This window comes from Triticum urartu, chromosome 6 (genome assembly GCF_003073215.2).
Source record: "Triticum urartu cultivar G1812 chromosome 6, Tu2.1, whole genome shotgun sequence".
In the NCBI taxonomy this organism is placed as follows: domain Eukaryota; kingdom Viridiplantae; phylum Streptophyta; class Magnoliopsida; order Poales; family Poaceae; genus Triticum; species Triticum urartu.
The window spans coordinates 281375077-281395437 of record NC_053027.1 but is presented as its reverse complement, the minus strand read 5'-3'; the positions used below and the strand labels follow the sequence as shown (position 1 = coordinate 281395437).

Here is a 20361-nt window from a genome sequence, read left to right as displayed (position 1 = left end):
GCTCGCGAGAACGCATGAAGACTTTGGCTGATCGCTGCGTGCAAGCCTACAATGAGGCAGAAAAGCGCAAGGCACTTGGGCGTCCCGGCATTGACCCCAAGATGGCCGCGAAGAAGAAAAAGAAGGCGGCTGTGCCCGAACCTGAAGCGCCAAGGTCAGAAACTGCTCCGCTTGTCTTCCCCGCTGCAACGACTGGCTCGAAGCCAAAGAGTCGATCAACCGCCTCACAGCACAAGAAGACACAGACTGCAGAGGCTGAAGCTAAGAAGAGAAAACATTCTGAAGCCTCTCCTTCTGAACCCATCATCAAGAAGCGCAAGACCAAGAAATCTCGGGCTGCTCCCACAGAGCCCCTGATAGTTGAACCCCTCTGCGTCCGCTATCCTGACACAGATCGTCAGTTGACTGTGCATGAACCCAACACTGAAGACATTCCAGCAGACGAACCCTACGCTGCTGAAGACATTGGTCTCCAAGACAATGTGCAAGGTGATGCAGCCCTTCCTCAGCTTGAGACAAGCGAACAGATCAGTATTGGTCGTCCATTGACGCCAATCACACAAGATGTGTCGTGAGCAGATCGCCCATAGGAGGAAGATGAGCCCCAACCCACTGCAACTCCACCGGCGCCTACACTCCATAGGCTTCGCAAAGGGCCAAGGGCTCAGGCTGCTGAAGACATTCCGGCTGCATCAGCCGAAGAGCAAGCAGAAATACCACAAGCTCCAATTTCCCCGCACCAACAAGAAGCAGTTCTTAAGGAGAACGTGCCTGAAGCAAATGTTGAGGCTGCCACAAACAACGCCGAAGCAAATGTGGAGCCCTCCCACAACAGCTTCAAGAAGCACTGAAGCTACTGCTCCTGAACATTCTGTGCCTGAGTCTGCTGCCGGACCACAATTCAACTATCATATTGCACAGGCCCCAGGTCCAGAAGCCGATCCCACGACTGCCAAGGTTCCCAGGTCCTGCATCAGCTCCTGGTTCCTTCAACATCAACGGCTTCAGGGCAGATAACACGTTTTTCGACCGCTCCAAGAACCCTTATTCAAGGGAACGGATTGTATCAGATAGGTTCTGGAGCCATCAACAGCGCAGCTATTATTCATGCATCCTTTACAACCAAGGCCGCATCTTTCCTCACAAGCGCCTTGAGGTTGAAGCTGTTGCTGGTCTGCCTGGTCTGGAAGAAGCACTGGATTGCTTCAAGCAAGTGGGTTTGCTGCCATTTATCACTGATGAAGAGCACTGGAACGAAGAGCTTCTGCTCCAGTTCTATGCCACTGTGCATATCAAAGGCTATAACAGAGATCCGAAGACATGGATTCTGGAGTGGATGACAGGCAATATCCATCATGAAGCCAATGCTTTCGACCTAATTGAGCTTACCGGCCTTCCCACTCCTGGCGAATTCTTTGAAGAAGGGTGCCAACTCCATGCTGAAGCAATTGAGAGCATATTTCAGCGTCCTGAGCCAGATATGAGTCAGATGCTCTCAATGATGAAGCCACTGCCTCCAATGCACCCTATCCAACTAGGTTCTTCGTTGAAGACTTAGAGTACTTGCCCAGAACAATATATCATATCATAAGGCGGACTCTATGGCCTGTCAAGGGACACTCTCGATATGCGACAATTGATGGTGCAATGAAGACTCTCATCTTCTGCATTCTTCATGCAAATGCTTCAATGCACAGGATCTCTTCATCCGTCAATTTGCAGCGTCTGCTTCAGAACTGTTTGGATTAAAGTTTTATGCTCCTTGGGTTATGAGGCTGATCAAGCTTCACTCTGCAATCTCCTATCAACCCTCAGCCCGCAATCATAGGATATTTTTGCCAGATGTGGACACATCTGCTGAAGCAATATATCCAGAGCCGGCCAAGCAACCACTAAGTCTTCAGAATGCAGAACACCAGAGCTTCACTCAAAATATTGAAGGTGTTGAAGCTCTCTCCCGAGTGTATCCAATGGCTGGCACCACACGTGCCCCTGCATCAACTGAAGCCACCAACAGCACAGCTGCAAAGAGACCCAAGAAGCGCGCTCGTGCACTCAATGACAGAGAGCTTCTTGTGGCTCTTCACCAAAAGCAAGATAGGCATCACGACTGGCTCAAGAGGCAGATGAGAAGCATCATGCAAGACGTCAATCGCATCAGAAATCTGGCAACCAAGAATGCATTTGTCACACACGAGACCTGTCGCCGCACTTGGAAGGGCCTCACCATGATGTGCCCTGAAGCTGAACTGCATGAGGATGGCTTCACAGAGCACTTCAAATTTGACTCCACGCCTCCAAGAAGAGCGGTGATGCGCAGCACACCATCACTTGAAGAGTCAGAGTTCTCTTCTTCTGCTGCCACCGTGTCTGCCCGGATTATTGAAGAAGAAGACGACGCGACATCATCTCCACCTGCTTCAACGCGCGTCGAATCTGCACCAAGCTCGTCTGCACCGCCGCCAAACAACTCCACCGACCCTGCTGCGCCTGGGAACGCGTAGAAACCTCTATGTCTTCAAACCTTTTTGGTCATCACTGACAAAAAGGGGGAAAAGCATATGATGTTTATAGTCTTCAAGCGGGTCACTATGGGCGGGTGCCTTCATACTTTGCTACATTTTTCTTCATGCTTTGCTACATTTGCTTCGTGCTTACAACTCCCGTTTTTGCTACATTTGCTTCATTGAGTTGTAACACTTAGCCTTGATGGTCGTCTGCTACCTGTTTGTTACTCCGTTTTGCGACGATAAATTCCGCACTCATCTCATTCTGCAGACGTCCATTTTCCATTATGCATGTCATTATCTTCATATACTTTCACATGCATAGTGGATTGTCATCACAAGTTGGAGTGGATCTCCACAAGCACTACCTGCCATGTGCATTTGCATTCAAGAAGCAAATTACATATATGCACATCTTCAGGGGGAGCCCTTGCAGCTTATGAAGACAATTCTTACACAATCTCACAAATTATGTTCCCCGTTGAAAATTTCAACTAGTTTGTCATCAATCACCAAAAAGGGGGAGATTGAAGTGCATCTAGTGCCACCCCTAGTTGGTTTTGGAGTATTGACGACAAACCTAGTTGAGGGACTAATGTGTTTGTGAGAATTGCAGGAAAACACAGGTAGAAGTCCCTCATTGATTCGGTTTTACTACCAGAGATGACCCCTAAAAATGTACGAAGACATTGAAGACAATGGTGGTTTATGAAGATATTCATATTGAAGACAATGACATGAGAAGACTCCCTATGAAGCTTTTGGAACTCGAAGACCTAGATCCTTCGTAGTTTTATTTCATTCATGTTGTGTCATAGGAACCACCGTACTGTTAAGTGGGGTCGAAGAGAACCAGTCAGAATGACTGAAGTGATGCCTAATTCAAATCCTATGTCTTCGAGCGAAGACTTTGAGAGAAAATCTTGTCCAGAGTCAGACAAGTCAGCTTTACTTGTAGCCCAAGTAAAGTTGCCCAGTGAGTTCAAAATTCGACCGTTGTACACGTGTCAGTTCCTTAGTGAACCCAGGGTCATTTCGGACAGATCAGGTCGGGTTGCCAAGTGGCTATAAATAGTCCACCCCCACACCATAAACGGTTGGCTGCTCAGATTCAGTGCAAGCTTTTGTCGTTTGAGAGCACCACCGCGAACTTTGAAAGAAAAATTCCCAGTGAGGAGAAAAGCCCTAACCACCCAGAGCCAGAGTAAATTGGGCATCACTAAGTCTTCGTGTCTGTGTGATTTGAAGACTTATTACACTTGAGGACTGTGCATCCCCAGACGGTTAGGCGTCGCGTTCTGAGCATCCAAGAGAAATTGTGGATTGTCAGTGAACGAAGTCTGTGAAGGTTTGGGAGTCTACCTTGAAGACTTACCTGAGTGATTGGGCGAGGTCTGTGTGACCTTAGCTCAAGGAGAAAACGGTGAGGACTGGGTGTCTTGGACTAAGTGTCCTTGATGGGTGTCCGGGACTGTGTGTCCTTTGGTTTAAATACCTAGCCGCTCCAACCAGACGTACAGTTGTCACAGCAACTGGAACTGGTCCAACAATCATTGTCTTCAACGTTCACTGGTTTCATCTTCACTTCCTTTCCTTACTGTTATTCATTGTGAAGCCATTGCATGCTTGCTTTATCTTTTGTCTTCACAACATGAATGTATGATCTGTTTGGCTTCATAACTTCTTCCTACCTGATCCTTATTACACTGAAGCTGTTTGTCATTGTGCTTTCACTCTATTGAATACATGACCATGGCTGGCCTATCTAACTTCCGCTGCATAGTAATAGGCATGATCTTCACTGTTTGTCTTCAACTCTCACGTTTTGAAGACTTTCATAAAAATCGCCTATTCACCCCCCCTCTAGTCGATATAACGCACTTTCAGTAGAGGACGTCTAACTTGTTTTTGCAGGGCATGTTGTGATGTGATATGGTCAAGCATGATGCTAAATTTTATTGTATGAGATGATCATGTTTTGTAACCGAGTTATCGGCAACTGGCAGGAGCCATATGGTTGTCGCTTTATTGTATGCAATGCAATCGCTGTAATGCTTTACTTTATCACTAAGCGGTAGCGTAGTCGTGGAAGCATAAGATTGGCGAGACGACAACGATGCTACGATGGAGATCAAGGTGTCGCGCCGGTGACGATGGTGATCATGAGCGTGCTTCGGAGATGGAGATCACAAGCACAAGATGATGATGGCCATATCATATCACTTATATTGATTGCATGTGATGTTTATCTTTTATGCATCTTATCTTGCTTTGATTGACGGTAGCATTATAAGATGATCTCTCACTAATTATCAAGAAGTGTTCTCCCTGAGTATGCACCGTTGCGAAAGTTCTTCGTGCTGAGACACCACGTGATGATCGGGTGTGATAGGCTCTACGTTCAAATACAACGGGTGCAAAACAGTTGCACACGCGGAATACTCAGGTTATACTTGACGAGCCAAGCAATATACAGATATGGCCTCGGAACACGGAGACCGAAAGGTCGAGCGTGAATCATATAGTGATATGATCAACATAGTGATGTTCACCAATGAAACTACTCCATCTCACGTGATGATCGGACATGGTTTAGTTGATTGGATCACGTGATCACTTAGAGGATTAGAGGGATGTCTATCTAAGTGGGAGTTCTTAAGTAATATGATTAATTGAACTTAATTTATCATGAACTTAGTCCTGGTAGTATATTTGCATATCTATGTTGTAGATCAATAGCTCGCTTGTTCTCCCTGTTTTATTTTTGATATGTTCCTAGAGAAAACTAAGTTGAAAGATGTTAGTAGCAATGATGCGGATTGGATCCGTGATCTGAGGTTTATCCTCATTGCTGCACAGAAGAATTATGTCCTTGATGCACCGCTAGGTGACGACCTATTGCAGGAGCAGATGCAGACGTTATGAACGTTTGGCTAGCTCAATATGATGACTACTTGATAGTTTAGTGCACCATGCTTAACGCTTAGAATCGGGACTTCAAAGACGTTTTGAACGTCATGGACCATATGAGATGTTCCAGGAGTTGAAGTTAATATTTCAAGCAAATACCCGAGTTGAGAGATATGAAGTCTCCAACAAGTTCTATAGCTAAAAGATGGAGGAGAATCGCTCAACTAGTGAGCATGTGCTCAGATTGTCTGAGTACTACAATCGCTTGAATCAAGTGGGAGTTAATCTTCCAGATAAGATAGTGATTGACAGAATTCTCTAGTCACCATCACCAAGTTAGTAGAACTTCGTGATGAACTATGATATGCAAGGGATAACGGAAACGATTCCCAAGCTCTTCGTAATGCGGAAATTGATGAAGGTAGAAATCGAGAAAAACATCAAGTGTTGATGGTAGACAAGACCACTAGTTTCAAGAAAAGGGCAGAGGGAAGAAGGGGAACTTCAAAAAGAACAGCAAGCAAGTTGCTGCTCAAGTGAAGAAGCCCAAGTCTGATCCTAAGCCTGAGACTAAGTGCTTTCTACTGCAAAGGGACTGGTCACTGGAAGCGGAACTACCCCAAGTGATTGGCGGATAAGAAGGATGGCAAAGTGAACATAAGTATATTTGATATACATGTTATTGATGTGTACTTTACTAGTGTTTATAGCAACCCCTCAGTATTTGATACTAGTTCAGTTGCTAAGATTAGTAACTCGAAACGGGAGTTGCAGAATAAACAGAGACTAGTTAAGGGTGAAGTGACGATGTGTGTTGGAAGTGGTTCCAAGATTGACATGATCATCATCGCACACTCCCTATACTTTCGGGATTAGTGTTGAACCTAAATAAGTGTTATTTGGTGTTTGCGTTGAGCATAAATATGATTTGATCATGTTTATTGCAATATGGTTATTCATTTAAGTAAGAGAATAAATTGTTGTTCTGTTTACATGAATAAAACCTTATATGGTTACACACCCAATGAAAATGGTTCGTTGGATCTCGATCGTAGTAATACACATATTCATGATATTGAAGCCAAAAGAAGCAAAGTTAATAATGATAGTGCAACTTATTTGTGGCACTGCCGTTTAGGTCATATTGGTGTAAAGCGCATGAGGAAACTCCATGCTGATGGGATTTTGGAATCACTTGATTATGAATCAGTTGATGCTTACGAACCATGCCTCATGGGCAAAGATGACTAAGACTCCGTTCTCCGGAACAATGGAGCGAGCGACAGATTTATTGGAAATCATACATACTGATGTATGTGGTCCGATGAATAGGCTCGTGGCAGGTATCATTATTTTCTAATCTTCACAGATGATTTGAGCAGATATGGGTATATCTACTTGATGAAACATAAGTCTGAAACATTTGAAAAGTTCAAAGAATTTCAGAGTGAAGTGGAAAATCATCGTGACAAGAAAATAAAAGTTTCTACGATATGATCGCAGAGGTAAAATATTTGAGTTACGAGTTTGGCCTTCAATTAAAACAATGTGAAATAGTTTCACTACTCATGCCACCTGGAACACCATAGTGTAATGGTGTGTCCGAATGTCATAACCGTACTTTATTAGATATAGTGCGATCTATGATGTCTCTTACCGATCTACCACTATCGTTTTGGGGTTATGCATTAGAGACAGCTGCATTCACGTTAAATAGGGCACCATCTAAATCCGTTGAGACGACACCGTGTGAACTATGGTTTGGCAAGAAACCTAAGCTGTCATTTCTTAAAGTTTGGAGTTGCGATGCTTATGTGAAAAAGTTTCATCTCGATAAGCTCAAACTCAAATCGGAGAAATATGTCTTCATAGGATACCCAAAGGAGACAGTTGGGTACACCTTCTATCACAGATCCGAAGGTAAGACATTCGTTGCTAAGAATGGATCCTTTCTAGAGAAGGAGTTTCTCTCGAAAGAAGTGAGTGGGAGGAAAGTAGAGAACTTGATGAGGTAACTGTACCTGCTCCCTTATTGGAAAGTAGTTCATCACAGAAATCTGTTCCTGTGACTACTACACCAATTAGTGAGAAAGCTAATGATGATGATCATGTAACTTCTGATCAAGTTACTATCGAATCTCGTAGGTAAACCAGAGTGAGATTCGCACCAGAGTGGTACGGTAATCCTATTCTGGAGGTCATGTTACTTGACCATGATGAACTTGCGAACTATGAGGAAGCGATGATGAGCCCAGATTCTGCGAAATGGTTTGAGTCCATGAAATCTGAGATATGATCCATGTATGAGAACAAAGTATGGACTTTGATGGATTTGCCCGATGATCGGCAAGCCATAGAAAATAAATGGATCTTCAAGAGAAAGACGAACGCTGATAGTAGTGTTACTATCTACAAAGCTAGAATTGTCGCAAAAAGGTTTTAGACAAGTTCAAGGTGTTGACTACGATGAGAGTTTCTCACTCGTATCTATGCTTAAGTCTGTCCGAATCATGTTAGCAATTGCCGCATTTTATGAAATCCGGCAAATGGATAAACAAAACTGCATTCCTTAATGGATTTATTAAAGAAGAGTTGTATATGATACAACCAGAAGGTTTTGTCAATCTTAAAGGTGCTAACAAAATGTGCAAGCTCCAGCGATCCATCTATGGACTGGTGCAAACATCTCGGAGTTGGAATATACGCTTTGATAAGTTGATCAAAGCATATAGTTTTATACAGACTTGCGGTGAAGCCTGTATTTACAAGAAAGTGAGTGGGAGCACTACAATATTTCTGATAAAGTATATGTGAAAGACATATTGTTGATCGGAGATAATGTAGAATTATTCTGCAAAGCATAAAGGAATGTTTGAAAGGAGTTTTTCAAAGAAAGACCTCGGTGAAGCTGCTTACATATTGAGTATCAAGATCTATAGAGATAGATCAAGACGCTTGATAAGTTTTTTCAATGAGTACATACCTTGACAAGATTTTGAAGTAGTTCAAAATGGAATAGTCAAAGAAAAAGTTTCTTGCCTGTGTTACAAGGTGTGAAGTTGAGTAAGACTCAAAGCCCGACCACGGCAGAAGATAGAAAGAGAATGGAAGTCATTCCCTATGCCTCAGTCATAGGTTCTATAAAGTATGCCATGCTGTGTACCAGATCTATTGTATACCATACACTGTGTTAAGAGAGGGAGTACAATAGTGATCTAGGAGTAGATCAATGGACAGTGGTCAAAATTATCCTTACTGGAATAAGGATATGTTTCTCGATTACGGAGGTGACAAAAGGTTCGTCGTAAAGGGTTATGTCGATGCAAGTTTTAACACTGATCCAGATGACTCTAAGTCTCAATCTGGATACATATTGAAAGTGGGAGCAATTAGCTAGAGTAGCTCCATGCAGAGCATTGTTGACATAGAAATTTGCAAAATACATGCGGATCTGAATGTGGCAGACCCGTTGACTAAACTTCTCTCACAAGCAAAACATGATCACTTTTTGGGTCTTAATCACATAGCGATGTGAACTAGATTATTGAATCTAGTAAACCCTTTGGGTGCTAGTCACATGAAGATGTGAACCAATCACATAAAGATGTGAACTATTGATGTTAAATCACATGGCGATGTGATCTAGATTATTGACTCTAGTGCAAGTGGGAGACTGAAGGAAATATGCCCTAGAGGCAATAATAAAGTTATTATTTATTTCCTTATATCATGATAAATGTTTATTATTCATGCTAGAATTGTATTAACCGGAAACATAATACATGTGTGAATACATAGACAAACAGAGTGTCACTAGTATGCCTCTACTTGACTAGCTCGTTAATCAAAGATGGTTATGTTTCCTAACCATGGACAAAGAGTTGTTATTTGATTAACGGGGTCACATCATTAGTTGAATGATCTGATTGACATGACCCATTCCATTAGCTTAGCACCCGATCGTTTAGTATGTTGCTATTGCTTTCTTCATGACTTATACATGTTCCTATGACTATTAGATTATGCAACTCCCGTTTGCCGGAGGAACACTTTGTGTGCTACCAAACGTCACAACGTAACTGGGTGATTATAAAGGTGCTCTACAGGTGTCTCCAAAGGTACATGTTGGGTTGGCGTATTTCGAGATTAGGATTTGTCACTCCGATTGTCGGAGAGGTATCTCTGGGCCCTCTCGGTAATGCACATCACTTAAGCCTTGCAAGCATTACAACTAATGAGTTAGTTGCGCGACGATGTATTACAGAACGAGTAAAGAGACTTGCCGGTAACGAGATTGAACTAGGTATTGGATACCGACGATCGAATCTCGGGTAAGTAACATACCGATGACAAAGGGAACAACGTATGTGGTTATGCGGTCTGACCGATAAAGATCTTCGTAGAATATGTAGGAGCCAATATGGGCATCCAAGTCCCGCTATTGGTTATTGACCGGAGACGTGTCTCGGTCATGTCTACATTGTTCTCGAACCCGTAGGGTCCGCCCGCTTAAGGTTTCGATGACAATTATATTATGAGTTTATGAGTTTTGATGTACCGAAGGAGTTCGGAGTCCTGGATGAGATCGGGGACATGACGAAGGAGTCTCGAAATGGTCGAGACGTAAAAATCGATATATTGGACGACTATATTCGGACATCGGAAAGGTTCCGAGTGATTCGAGTATTTTTCGGAGTACCGGAGAGTTACGGGAATTCGCCGGGAGAAGTATTGTGCCTTATTGGGCCATACGGGAAAGAGAGAGGGGCTGCCTAGGGCAGGCCGCGCCCCCCCAAGGCCTAGTTCGAATTGGACTAGGGGGAGGGGCTGCGCCCCTTCCTTGTTTCCTACTCCTACTATATGGAAGGACTCCTAGTTGGACTAGGAAAGGGGAATCCTACTCCCGGTGGGAGTAGGACTCCCCTAGGCGCGCCATAGAGAGGGCCGGCCCTTCCCTCCTCCACTCCTTTATATACGGGGGCAGGGGGCACCCCATGAACACAAGTTGATCCACGTGATCTATTCCTTAGCCGTGTGCGGCGCCCCCAGCCACCATAGTCCTCGATAATATTGTAGCGGTGCTTAGGCGAAGCCCTGCTGCGGTAGTACATCAAGATCGTCACCACGCCGTCGTGCTGACGGAACTCTTCCCCGACACTTTGCTGGATCGGAGTCCGGGGATCGTCATCGAGCTGAATGTGTGCTAGAACTCGGAGGTGCCGTAGTTTCGATGCTTGATCGGTCGGATCGTGGAGACGTACGACTACATCAACCAAACGCTTTCGTTGTCGATCTACTAGGTATGTAGATCATACTCCCCCTCTCGTTGCTATGCATCACCATGATCTTGCGTGTGCGTAGGAAATTTTTTAAAATTACTACGAAACCCAACAGTGATATCTTCCCGTGAGTTCTTGATCTTGATCATACACATTTGCGTGTATGATTAGTGTATGATTGAATCGAGGGCGCCACAAGCGATGACGGCAGCGCGCCTTCTGCTCGCTTCAGTGCTTGTAGTCGTCGCTAGATGCTCTATGAATCTGGATGTAATTTTTATTATTTCTGCTGTTCGTTGTACTACCATGATCGAGGATGAATAGGTCAACAGTTCCCGAAAAAAGTATTTTTTATGTGTTTACGCATAAGGATGGGTTCTCAATCAACAAGTATATCATTTGTAAAATATTAATCTTGAAATAACCTTGTGAAAACAAAGTTGTACACTTCATTCATTTTGAGTTACGTGTCGTGAAAATGGACAAAATTTCGGAGAGAAGGAGTACAAGAATTTCAGTCGAGACGTTGCACGTACACTTACTAGTGAGCTATAAGGGCATGTACAATGCATAGCCTTAAGGTGATGCCTCGCATGCCATGTAGGATCGGATATGACGTAAAATAGGTTTGGATAGGGAAGCGGGATCCTATTCAGGAGGCGGGTGCTTGAAAAGGAAAAGTGTGATCCGGTAACAAAATCTGAAAAGATTGAAGTGAAAAGTAGAGATGCATGTGTACTAGAGTCTTTATTTTTTTAATGAGGCCCACTAGTGATTGCTTGCATTGGAGAGAAAATAATAAATGTAGATGCCTCAGATTATTTGTTTTAAATTACTTTTTGTCATGAAACATATGTATCCACATGCCATCATTGTATATGCCCTAACAATCAAGCCTTTTCTTTATATTTTCTTTGTTTTTAGGGAAACTGAGCTTCTCCCTTTTTTTTCCGGCACGATTGCAAAAGCCCGTTTGCACACAAAGCCGAGCCCAGGCGCGCTTGTCTAAGAGAGCGACGAAGACCGCCTGCTCGCCCGACCCACGCACCTCCCGGACCACCACGCCACCATGGCCGCCGCCTCCCTGTCTCGCCTCTCTCGCCGCGCCTCCGCCGCCGCGGCGCCTTCCCTCCGCCGGATCCTCTCCTCCACCGCCACCGCCCCCGCTGCGCCATCGTCCTCACCACCCCCCGTCGCAGCCGCGGCGGCAGGTGCGGATCGGGTGCGGTGGGATTACCGCGGGCAGCGGCAGCTAGTACCACTCGGGCAGTGGCTTCCCAAGGTGGCCGTCGACGCGTACGTTGCTCCCGACGCCGTGCTCGCCGGGCAGGTCACCGTCCACGACGGCGCCTCCGTCTGGAGCGGCTCCGTGCTGCGGGGCGACCTTAACAAGATCACTCTTGGGTTCTGCGCCAACGTCCAGGAGCGGTCCGTCCTCCACGCCGCCTGGTCGGCCTCTACAGGTCTTCCCATTCTATATGCGATCTGTTTCTTCTACCTTGTCTAGTACCCAGATCTGACCACTATGACTGCTTGCGGAATGTTCTCGGATGAATTAGCTAGTAGTATGTGGTGCTGTGGTTGGTATGATTCCGTCCTAATTGGACGAGCGATTGGTTATATCTTAATTAATTGGATAATTTGATCTTTCGTGAAATATAATAATAACTGTACTCCCTCCGATCCATATTTCTTGTGGCTCAATTGGATAATAAAGTTTGATGATTTGGATTTGGGGTAATTTGACTGGGAGAGCTGAAGGTAATTTACATTTCGGAGGTCTATGCGCGGCATTCTTGAGATGAACACCGTTCTTTATATTTCGTTTGTTGGTGTTGAAACGAGGAGGGGGGAGTACCAGCTTGCTGTCAATCGCCATGGCGGCGCACTCTCTTGTTCTCGTGTCAGTCTCTTTTCCAATACCCTTTGCTTCTCTTCTATTAGGTCAGCCACCATGCGCCTGGGCCACTTGGGTCAGCAATACATGGGCCCCTCATCCAACACCCCCCCTCAAGAGGGGTGATAGATATCTATCATTTCCCTTACCAATCCTCTAGTCACATGCCAGATTGCATTCTTTAGTTACCAATCCTCTAGTCAAGCATTCTGCAATCTCTTGCCCACAACTCACATGCTCAATCTTGATGATCCCAGCGCCAAGCTTTTCTTTGATGAAGAATCTGTCTATTTCCACTTGCTTGGTTGTATCATGCTGCACTGGATTGTGTGCTATGTTGATTGCTGATTTGTTATCACACCACACATTCATACAACTAGTCTTCAATATCTTCAGTTCTTCTAATAAATCTCTGGTCCACAACATTTCACTTAGCTTCCTCTCCGTCGTGCGATATGCGAGTGCAGCCGTCGTTTAAGGCAACGACAATGATGTAGATGAGCTATAGAGAGGGTGAATAGGTGAGGGCTCTCAACGCGCTGATCTCGGCTGGGGCGAGAGCGGCGCAGGAGAAGCTACCTTGATCGATTGCAACCTCGTGGCGGCCGAATGTCCTCAGGCTCAACTTGCCGATTGCTTTCAGGCAAGAACGACTTGATATGCAAAGCTAGCTGGTTGGTACTTTCTACCGGGAGCAAGTCGAGAACGTACCACACGTGAAGCTGCTTATCCTGCAAGCTGATCGACTTCCCTTATGGAACATCGGAGTTGCAGCAAATAGCTAGGTAGTCGTGATCAGTTACTTTAGTTGTTGCTGCCACGAAAAATCAATGGACCTTGTCTAGCTAGCTTTGCACATCTAATTGATTGCTAGTTCCGCTAGCTTACTGCAGGTTGTAGCTGAACCAAATTGATGAGATTCTAGATTTCTAGTACGTGCATTGACAAGGATTCTTGAGTACGCCTTGATGCATCCTATCTAGAATCGAGGATAGAACGGGCGAGGAGCAAGTTAAAAACAAGGCAAGGTAATTAGAGAGATAGGGTGATGACACAAAGAGTCAAAAGATGTGATTGATGAAGAAAAGTCATAAACTGGCATCACGTAACCTGAACTGGGTAAAAAAGTTGGATTACGTGATTTATCATCTGGTTCAATTATATTGGGAGGTTCTTTTATACCTGAAAATAGAGTAGGGGGAATAGTGTCCCAGACCTAATAGTTTAGGGTGCTAAACATACTTATCTCTTATCCCCTCAACTATCTTAAACCAGACAAATCACCCCCTGAGCCCCTATTTATCCAACCAGTAGAAATACCAAACCCTAGCCTAGACGCTAGCCACGCCACACCTAAAATGCAACACTCCGGTTGAACTCTAAGCCGCACAGGAAGAAAATTATTCAATCATTTATCCTTATTTGGATTGTGGAGTTCATGCCGATTCTATGCTTTGGTTGGTCAAAGTCACATTCTGATTTTCCCCTGTTGTTGCTTCCTATGGCCGATTCTACTTTTAGGTTAATCCATGTGTCTACCCTTCAGTGTATTTAGCCAACTCAACTTAGTCAGGTTACCCTGTAAAGTGCATTGGCATTTGATCTCTACTTTTTTTGTTTACAAATGCCGATTCTATGCTTTGGTTGGTCAAAGTCAAATTCTGATCTTTCCCTGTTGTTGCTTCCTGTGGCCAATTCTACTTTTAGGTTAATCCATGTGTCTACCCTTCAGTGTATTTAGCCAACTCAACTTAGTCAGGTTGCCCTATAAAGTGCATTGGCATTTGATCTCTACTTTTTTTGTTTACAAATGCTTGTTCTTATTTTAAATTTCCTTGAATGCTTCTGAGAAGATAAGATGTTTATGATTTTTTTTCTCTTGCTTAGTTGAATTGCTTAAGCGCGAGGCCCGATGGCAGCTCGTAAAACTAGTCAGTTGAGGTTTAGCTTGGATGTGTTGTATCTTGCATCCTGCATTGCTTCTTATTACAAATAGTTGTTACTAGCAAATATGCCCGTGCGTTGCAACGGGAGAAAAAAGAGAAAAAAATGCATGTTCTTAGCCAATAAACATGGTTTTGAAGCGGTGCATTTTTTGATCTGAAAAGAAACATTTTGGTTTGGGTGTGATTGCAAACATCATGCTTCAAATATGAAATCTTAGAGAAGAACAATCAGAATGCCCATATGTTTAGGATTCACGGAGAAGAAAAGAAACAAAATTTACCCGTAGTTGCAAGAATATGTGTAATGAGCATGTTCGGGGAAGTATGAGGATGCCGTCACAGCAGCCTAACCGTCCCTAAGCAACATCGCACTGCATTGATTAATTTGAGCGATAATTCGATAACTCTTAGGAGAAAACAACTCAAATTAGTTGTTCGTCCAAAACAACACTGTGGTAGGCATGCTCCCGTCAATCACTAGTGTTAGCGCATGCAAGCACGTCTCGACCCGCTTCATGATTGGACACAGAGGCGTGAGCCGGTAGCCTGAATCCAGGTGCATATCCATGCACTCAACTTTTTCCTTTTTTCAAATATCATTTTTCCTTCGATTAAAGTAACCTCGTGATCTAGCGTGCCGGCTTATCTCCACGTCATCCTGGGGCCTTCGATTTTAATCCCGTAAAGCATGATTGGGTCCTTTTTTTTTCTCCGAGGTGTGCTTGTGCCGTAGCCTAGGGCGTTTGATTTTAGTCCCCTAAAGCACAGCTGGGTCCTTATTTTTCCTCTGAGGCGTGTTTGCGCCGTGTAGCTGCATGCTTTTCAGTTTTTTTCCATTCTATTATCGAGATCTCCCTTTTTCTCCGAGACGCCCTCTATGTAGCCGTGTCTTTTTCGTTATTTATTTGATCGCTTCTCTCTCCTTGGAGGATTCCTTCCCGCTCAATATTTGCGAGCAAATGAAACACACTTCTTGCCCTCTTATTATTGGTTCTTGAGGCGGTTTACTGATTTCAGATCAGAGAAGTATATAAATCGGTGGAATAAAATGTATGGAAGTGAGGTGGTACTATTTAATAGGAACGAATCCTCTCTTCTTCACACGAGCATGAGGTGGCTCAGTTGGACGCCGTGGTCGAGACTGCTCCACTGGTCAGGAGTTCGATCCCTGGAACCAGCCATTATCTTTTTGCCTCTTCTCCTAGGCATCATGGGCCTGGGCCGCAGTCCTTCACGGATGCAGACGCATGGAGGGCTGGTCTGATGGGCCGCTGCCGCTAGATGGACCACAAAAAATCAGTACCACCTTGGATACAAAAAATCTCAAAAAATACAATATGGGTGAAGGGATCAAAAAATCGGAGAAACGCACCTTGCTATATATATAGGCTTGCTAAAGTGAACCAGAGCTTAGAATTATTATTGTGTGCGCTGCCTACCGAGCCGTAACCAGATTAGGAAAAAAGTAACTGCATGCACCATTCCGCCGATCCATCCCACCCCACGTGGTACCTAACTTTCTTTTGATCGTAAGTGTCAAGCCACATGTAGTAATTTGCACTCCATGCGTTACTATAGCGTGAAACTTTTAACCTTTACGGTGATTTGCCATGTGAAAATCCCTAATAGTTGTACCCATGATCCATTACTTGAGCAAATACTCTCACTTTACCATTGGAGAACTCTTATTACTACTAATGCTCATTACATTTACTAGGAGCAATTGTCCAGATGGTAATGGTTACGATGGTTGATTACTATATACCATAACTATTTTACGAGCCATGAAAATGGTAGCGGACACTAATAAAACTAGATCATGCAGCAGTGATGTAATAACTTATTTTACTATCTTTCCTCTTGTTCATTACTATGTGGCCTAATTATGTGCGCGGACCGTGAACGAGTGGGGGGCAATAGTAACAAAATTAGTATGGCTATTAGATTCCCCACTAAATTTACTACTAGGCGGAAGAAAAATACGTGAAGTTTGATGGTTGGTTGATTAGAGAGAAAACTAGATCATGCAGCAGTAACGTAATAAATTCTTTTACTATCTTTCCTCTTGTTCATTACTATGCGGCCTAATTATGTGCGCGGACGGTGAACGATTGGGGGGCAATAGTAACAAAATTAATATGGTTACTAGATTCCCCCTAAATTTACTACTAGGCGGAAGAAAAATACGTGAAGTTTGATGGTTGGTTGATTAGAGAGGCGAGGGACGGAGGCCGTGGTGCGCGCTGTCTGACCGGAGCGCACGATTAGCAACTTTGCGCTCAGGCGCACTTTAGCGCAGCAGTATATATATACTCCCTCCGTCCGAAAAAGCTTGTTCCAAGCTTATCCCCCAAATGGATGTATCTAGCACTAACTTGGTGCTCGACACATCCATTTGAGGGACATATATATATATATATGTATGTATGTATGTATGTATTAATTACAGATATGGGTATGGATTATGGTGGTCAGCAACCAGTTTCCAGTCTATCACCGATAGCTGGAAATTCCTGGTCTGGACAGATATAGTTGAGCAATTTGTAGTATGACCGAGTGCATGAGATACAGATAAAAAAGATAACAAGGGCAATATGACCAGCTCCATTCATTGTTGAATATATGCAACATGAAACTACTTGGCACCCAAAGCTTGTAGCTGGTATGTATGAGTTAGGGCATCCGACAATGTACTTGGTGTATCGTTGGAGGGAAATGCCGCTGCTCATAGGCCTTGGCGAAGGAGATAACGGTGTGGAGGTCAGATGGCCGCTGAAGCTTGAGGTCAATGAGAAGACCATTGGGCAGCCCTGTTTTCTACAGAAACCGTTGTTGGGACAGTGTTAATGGCTAATTGTTGCGGCACATGAGCACTAGAAATCTGCTGGTGTAGTCGGCGACCGCGGAAGTGAACGGCAGACGTGCCAACTCGCCCAAGGTATTGGCGCGGAGTGACAGCCCAAACTGGAAGTGGCAAGCTTCCTTGAACTGCAACTGTGTCGGCATGCTGATATCGCACTTGAGCTGTAAGTAACAAAACTAAACCAAATTGGTGAGGTGGTAGGCTGCAGTCTAGACTTTGTCAGCCACGTCTGTGCGCTGTCCGTGAAAAAAACTGTTCACACCTATTGAGCCAACTAAGAGGATCGATCGGACCATCATACGCCGGGAAGTCGAGCTTTGTGGAACCGAGGCACGCCTGAACCAGAACCTGAACCTCATCCGAGGTGATTGTTTGGTAGGGGCGGAAGGGAGGAGATGGACGGGGTGGATCCATAGATGGGTTGTGGAGGGGGGGTGAGGCCATAACGGCATATGAAACTGGTTGGCAGGTGGAGGCGTGAAGGTGGTAGAGGCGGCGGTGAAAATCTGCGGCTGCTGCTGTTGCTCATGGTAGGGTTGCTGCTGCCGATGGTACGGCTGCTGCTGGTAGGTGGGTGGCAAATTAGGGGGGGGGGGGGGGGGTAGGTAATTGGGTCTAAGCTATGGGAGAGTGGAGCCATAGTGGTCCAAAGATTGATGTTAGGGGGTGGCTGTGGCGAGTAAGGAGATGGCTAGAGGTGGTAAAAATTTGTTGGCGTCTGAGAGTGGTTGGCAGTGGTCAGCACAGGGTTTTGTTGCGAGGGGAAGTAGAGGTGAAAGGCAGGAAAGTGAGGGGGTGGTGGGGTGGGCAATCTGCCCAGCGGGTGAAGGTCCGCCGGCGGAGGCGGTGGCGATTACCCCCACTGGAAAAGGGGACACTAGAGGTGCTGTTGATGAGGGGAAGCACCAGGGGCGAGTCGTCGTTAAAGGTGGCGTCATGGGCGGCTGCTGCAGCTGTGGAATCTGGAGGTGGCGGCAGCGCCGATAGCCGTTGCTCAAGCGCCGTCAAGCACATCCTCGGCTCGTTGGCGTGTGAAGGCCTCCAATTGCTTCCTAATGATCTTCATTTGCTCTACAGCCTTGATCTTGATTTATTTGCCCTCATTCGTAGATGGATCTGATACCAAATTGGAAGAATCTACTATTTACCTAACCCTAATTACTGAGAAGTAGATAAAAGTACTCCCTTCGTTTCTAAATATGTCTTTTTAGAGATTCCAATACAAACTACATACGGATGTATATAGACATATTTTAGAGTGCAGATTCACTCATTTTGCTCCATATGTAGTCCTTATTGGAATATCTAAGAAGACTTATATTTAGGAATGGAGGGAGTAAACGATAGTATTCTTCTCTAGAAAAGACTTGACCAAAAAGCGGGTAAATCTATTCAAACTCTAACAAGATCTCTACTGACTGGACTCTTTCTCAACAAAGATGCTTAATCAACTAGGACTCTAATTAAGGAATAAGACTCCATGTTTGATGGGTTGGTCCACATAACAGGGTCAAATAAGAAACATATGAACTGGAAAGTTTTGGAGTAGCAAAAGAAAGGAATAGGAACCGGAGGAAAACTAGACTAGTAGGCGTTCTGTGGACTGTATGAGAACCAAAGGAAAGACTGGCTAGAAAAGGCAGCAGCAGCAACCCACCTTATATTTATTACTCAGGTTGCATGCTGCTGCATGCTGATTTGACAGTAAGTAGCTACATGGACGACTTTCCTATTTGGTACCAAGGCCATCGCCTTGGGCTTTCGGCCAAAAAAATTCTCTCTTTGCATGTTTGTTTTCCTGCAAAATTGAGGTTCCGTGAAATCTTTCCTACATTTTCGTGTTCATCCATTCCGTTGAATGGAACGCTGCTACAGGGAGAAAAACTATAGGATAGCATTCCTTCAAAGTTCCCCTTTGATTTTCCTGTAAACTGAACAGACCCTGAAGTAATAGTGCTACTTTGGGGGGTGCTTGGTTTTTTCCACGTGCCCTTTGTATGTATGTTAACCTATAATGTTTGGTGATACCTTGCGTTAGTTGTTGGTTCTCATTTCTGCTTCGTTTGTTCACAGGTCTTCCAGCTGAGACCCTTGTTGACCGGTATGTGACAGTGGGTGCGTACTGTCTTCTGCGCTCATGCACTATTGAACCTGAGTGCATCATCGGTCAGCATTCCATCCTAATGGAAGGCTCATTGGTTGAAACTAACTCGGTCCTTGAAGCTGGCTCCGTCCTGGCCCCAGGGAGGAGGATTCCGACTGGGGAACTCTGGGCTGGCAACCCTGCCAGGTTTGTTAGGAAGCTGACCAACGAAGAGATAATGGAGATTCCAAAGCTTGCTGTGGCCATCAATGATCTTATGCAAAGCCATTTCTCAGAGTTCCTCCCATACTCTAATGCTTATTTGGAGGTAGAGAAGCTGAAGAAGTCGTTTTCAATTCCTTTGTAAGATCATGTTTTCCCTCTCCCAGCAAATGAGTGAGGAAATAAAGCAGCCCGAATACTAGAATCTCTGTATTCAATCTAATTTGTAGCCTGGGTCCATCTGTTACGTTGAATTTTTTGTTCATGGTTGTCAACTGGGGACACCCTGCACAGCAGGAATTGTACCTCGTTGCACCTTTGTTCGGCAGTGCAACGCACATACCTGTTTTCCCCTCGCATTGAACATATTTTATGGGTAGAAATTTGCTTTCTGTGCCATGAGGAAACATGTATTTTGACAAATTATGGTGGATAACTATGAGATAAGGTTTTAGTAGTTGCATTTAAGAAAGCAATGGAACCAAGGGCAACTCCAACGCCGTGCACTGAATCGGACACACCAAACGTACGTGGTAGGGCCGATGCACCATATGTCGGGTATGACCTCTTTCACTTGACATGCGTATGTAGATCAATAACAATTTAGCATTATAAATAGATGCAATAACAACCAAAATGCGCCGATGTTCAAGA

General features: G+C 44.6%; 1 protein-coding gene across 1 annotated transcript; it reads left to right on the top strand.

Annotated features, from left to right (window-relative positions):
- The first annotated feature begins 11657 nt into the window (after positions 1-11657).
- Positions 11658-20106, top strand: LOC125513230 (gamma carbonic anhydrase-like 2, mitochondrial). The gene is made up of 2 exons (XM_048678284.1): positions 11658-12159; positions 19476-20106. The coding sequence occupies exons 1-2, from the start codon at positions 11766-11768 to the stop codon at positions 19850-19852; spliced, it is 771 nt and encodes a 256-aa protein (XP_048534241.1). The 5' UTR covers positions 11658-11765; the 3' UTR covers positions 19853-20106.
- The last annotated feature ends 255 nt before the right edge of the window (positions 20107-20361 follow it).

Coding starts and splice junctions, on each gene's coding strand:
- LOC125513230 (XM_048678284.1), top strand. CDS start 11,766: ATGGCCGCCGCCTCCCTGTCTCGCCTCTCTCGCCGCGCCTCCGCCGCC. Junction 12,160..19,475: donor CGCCTGGTCGGCCTCTACAG/GTCTTCCCATTC, acceptor GTTTGTTCACAG/GTCTTCCAGCTGAGACCCTT.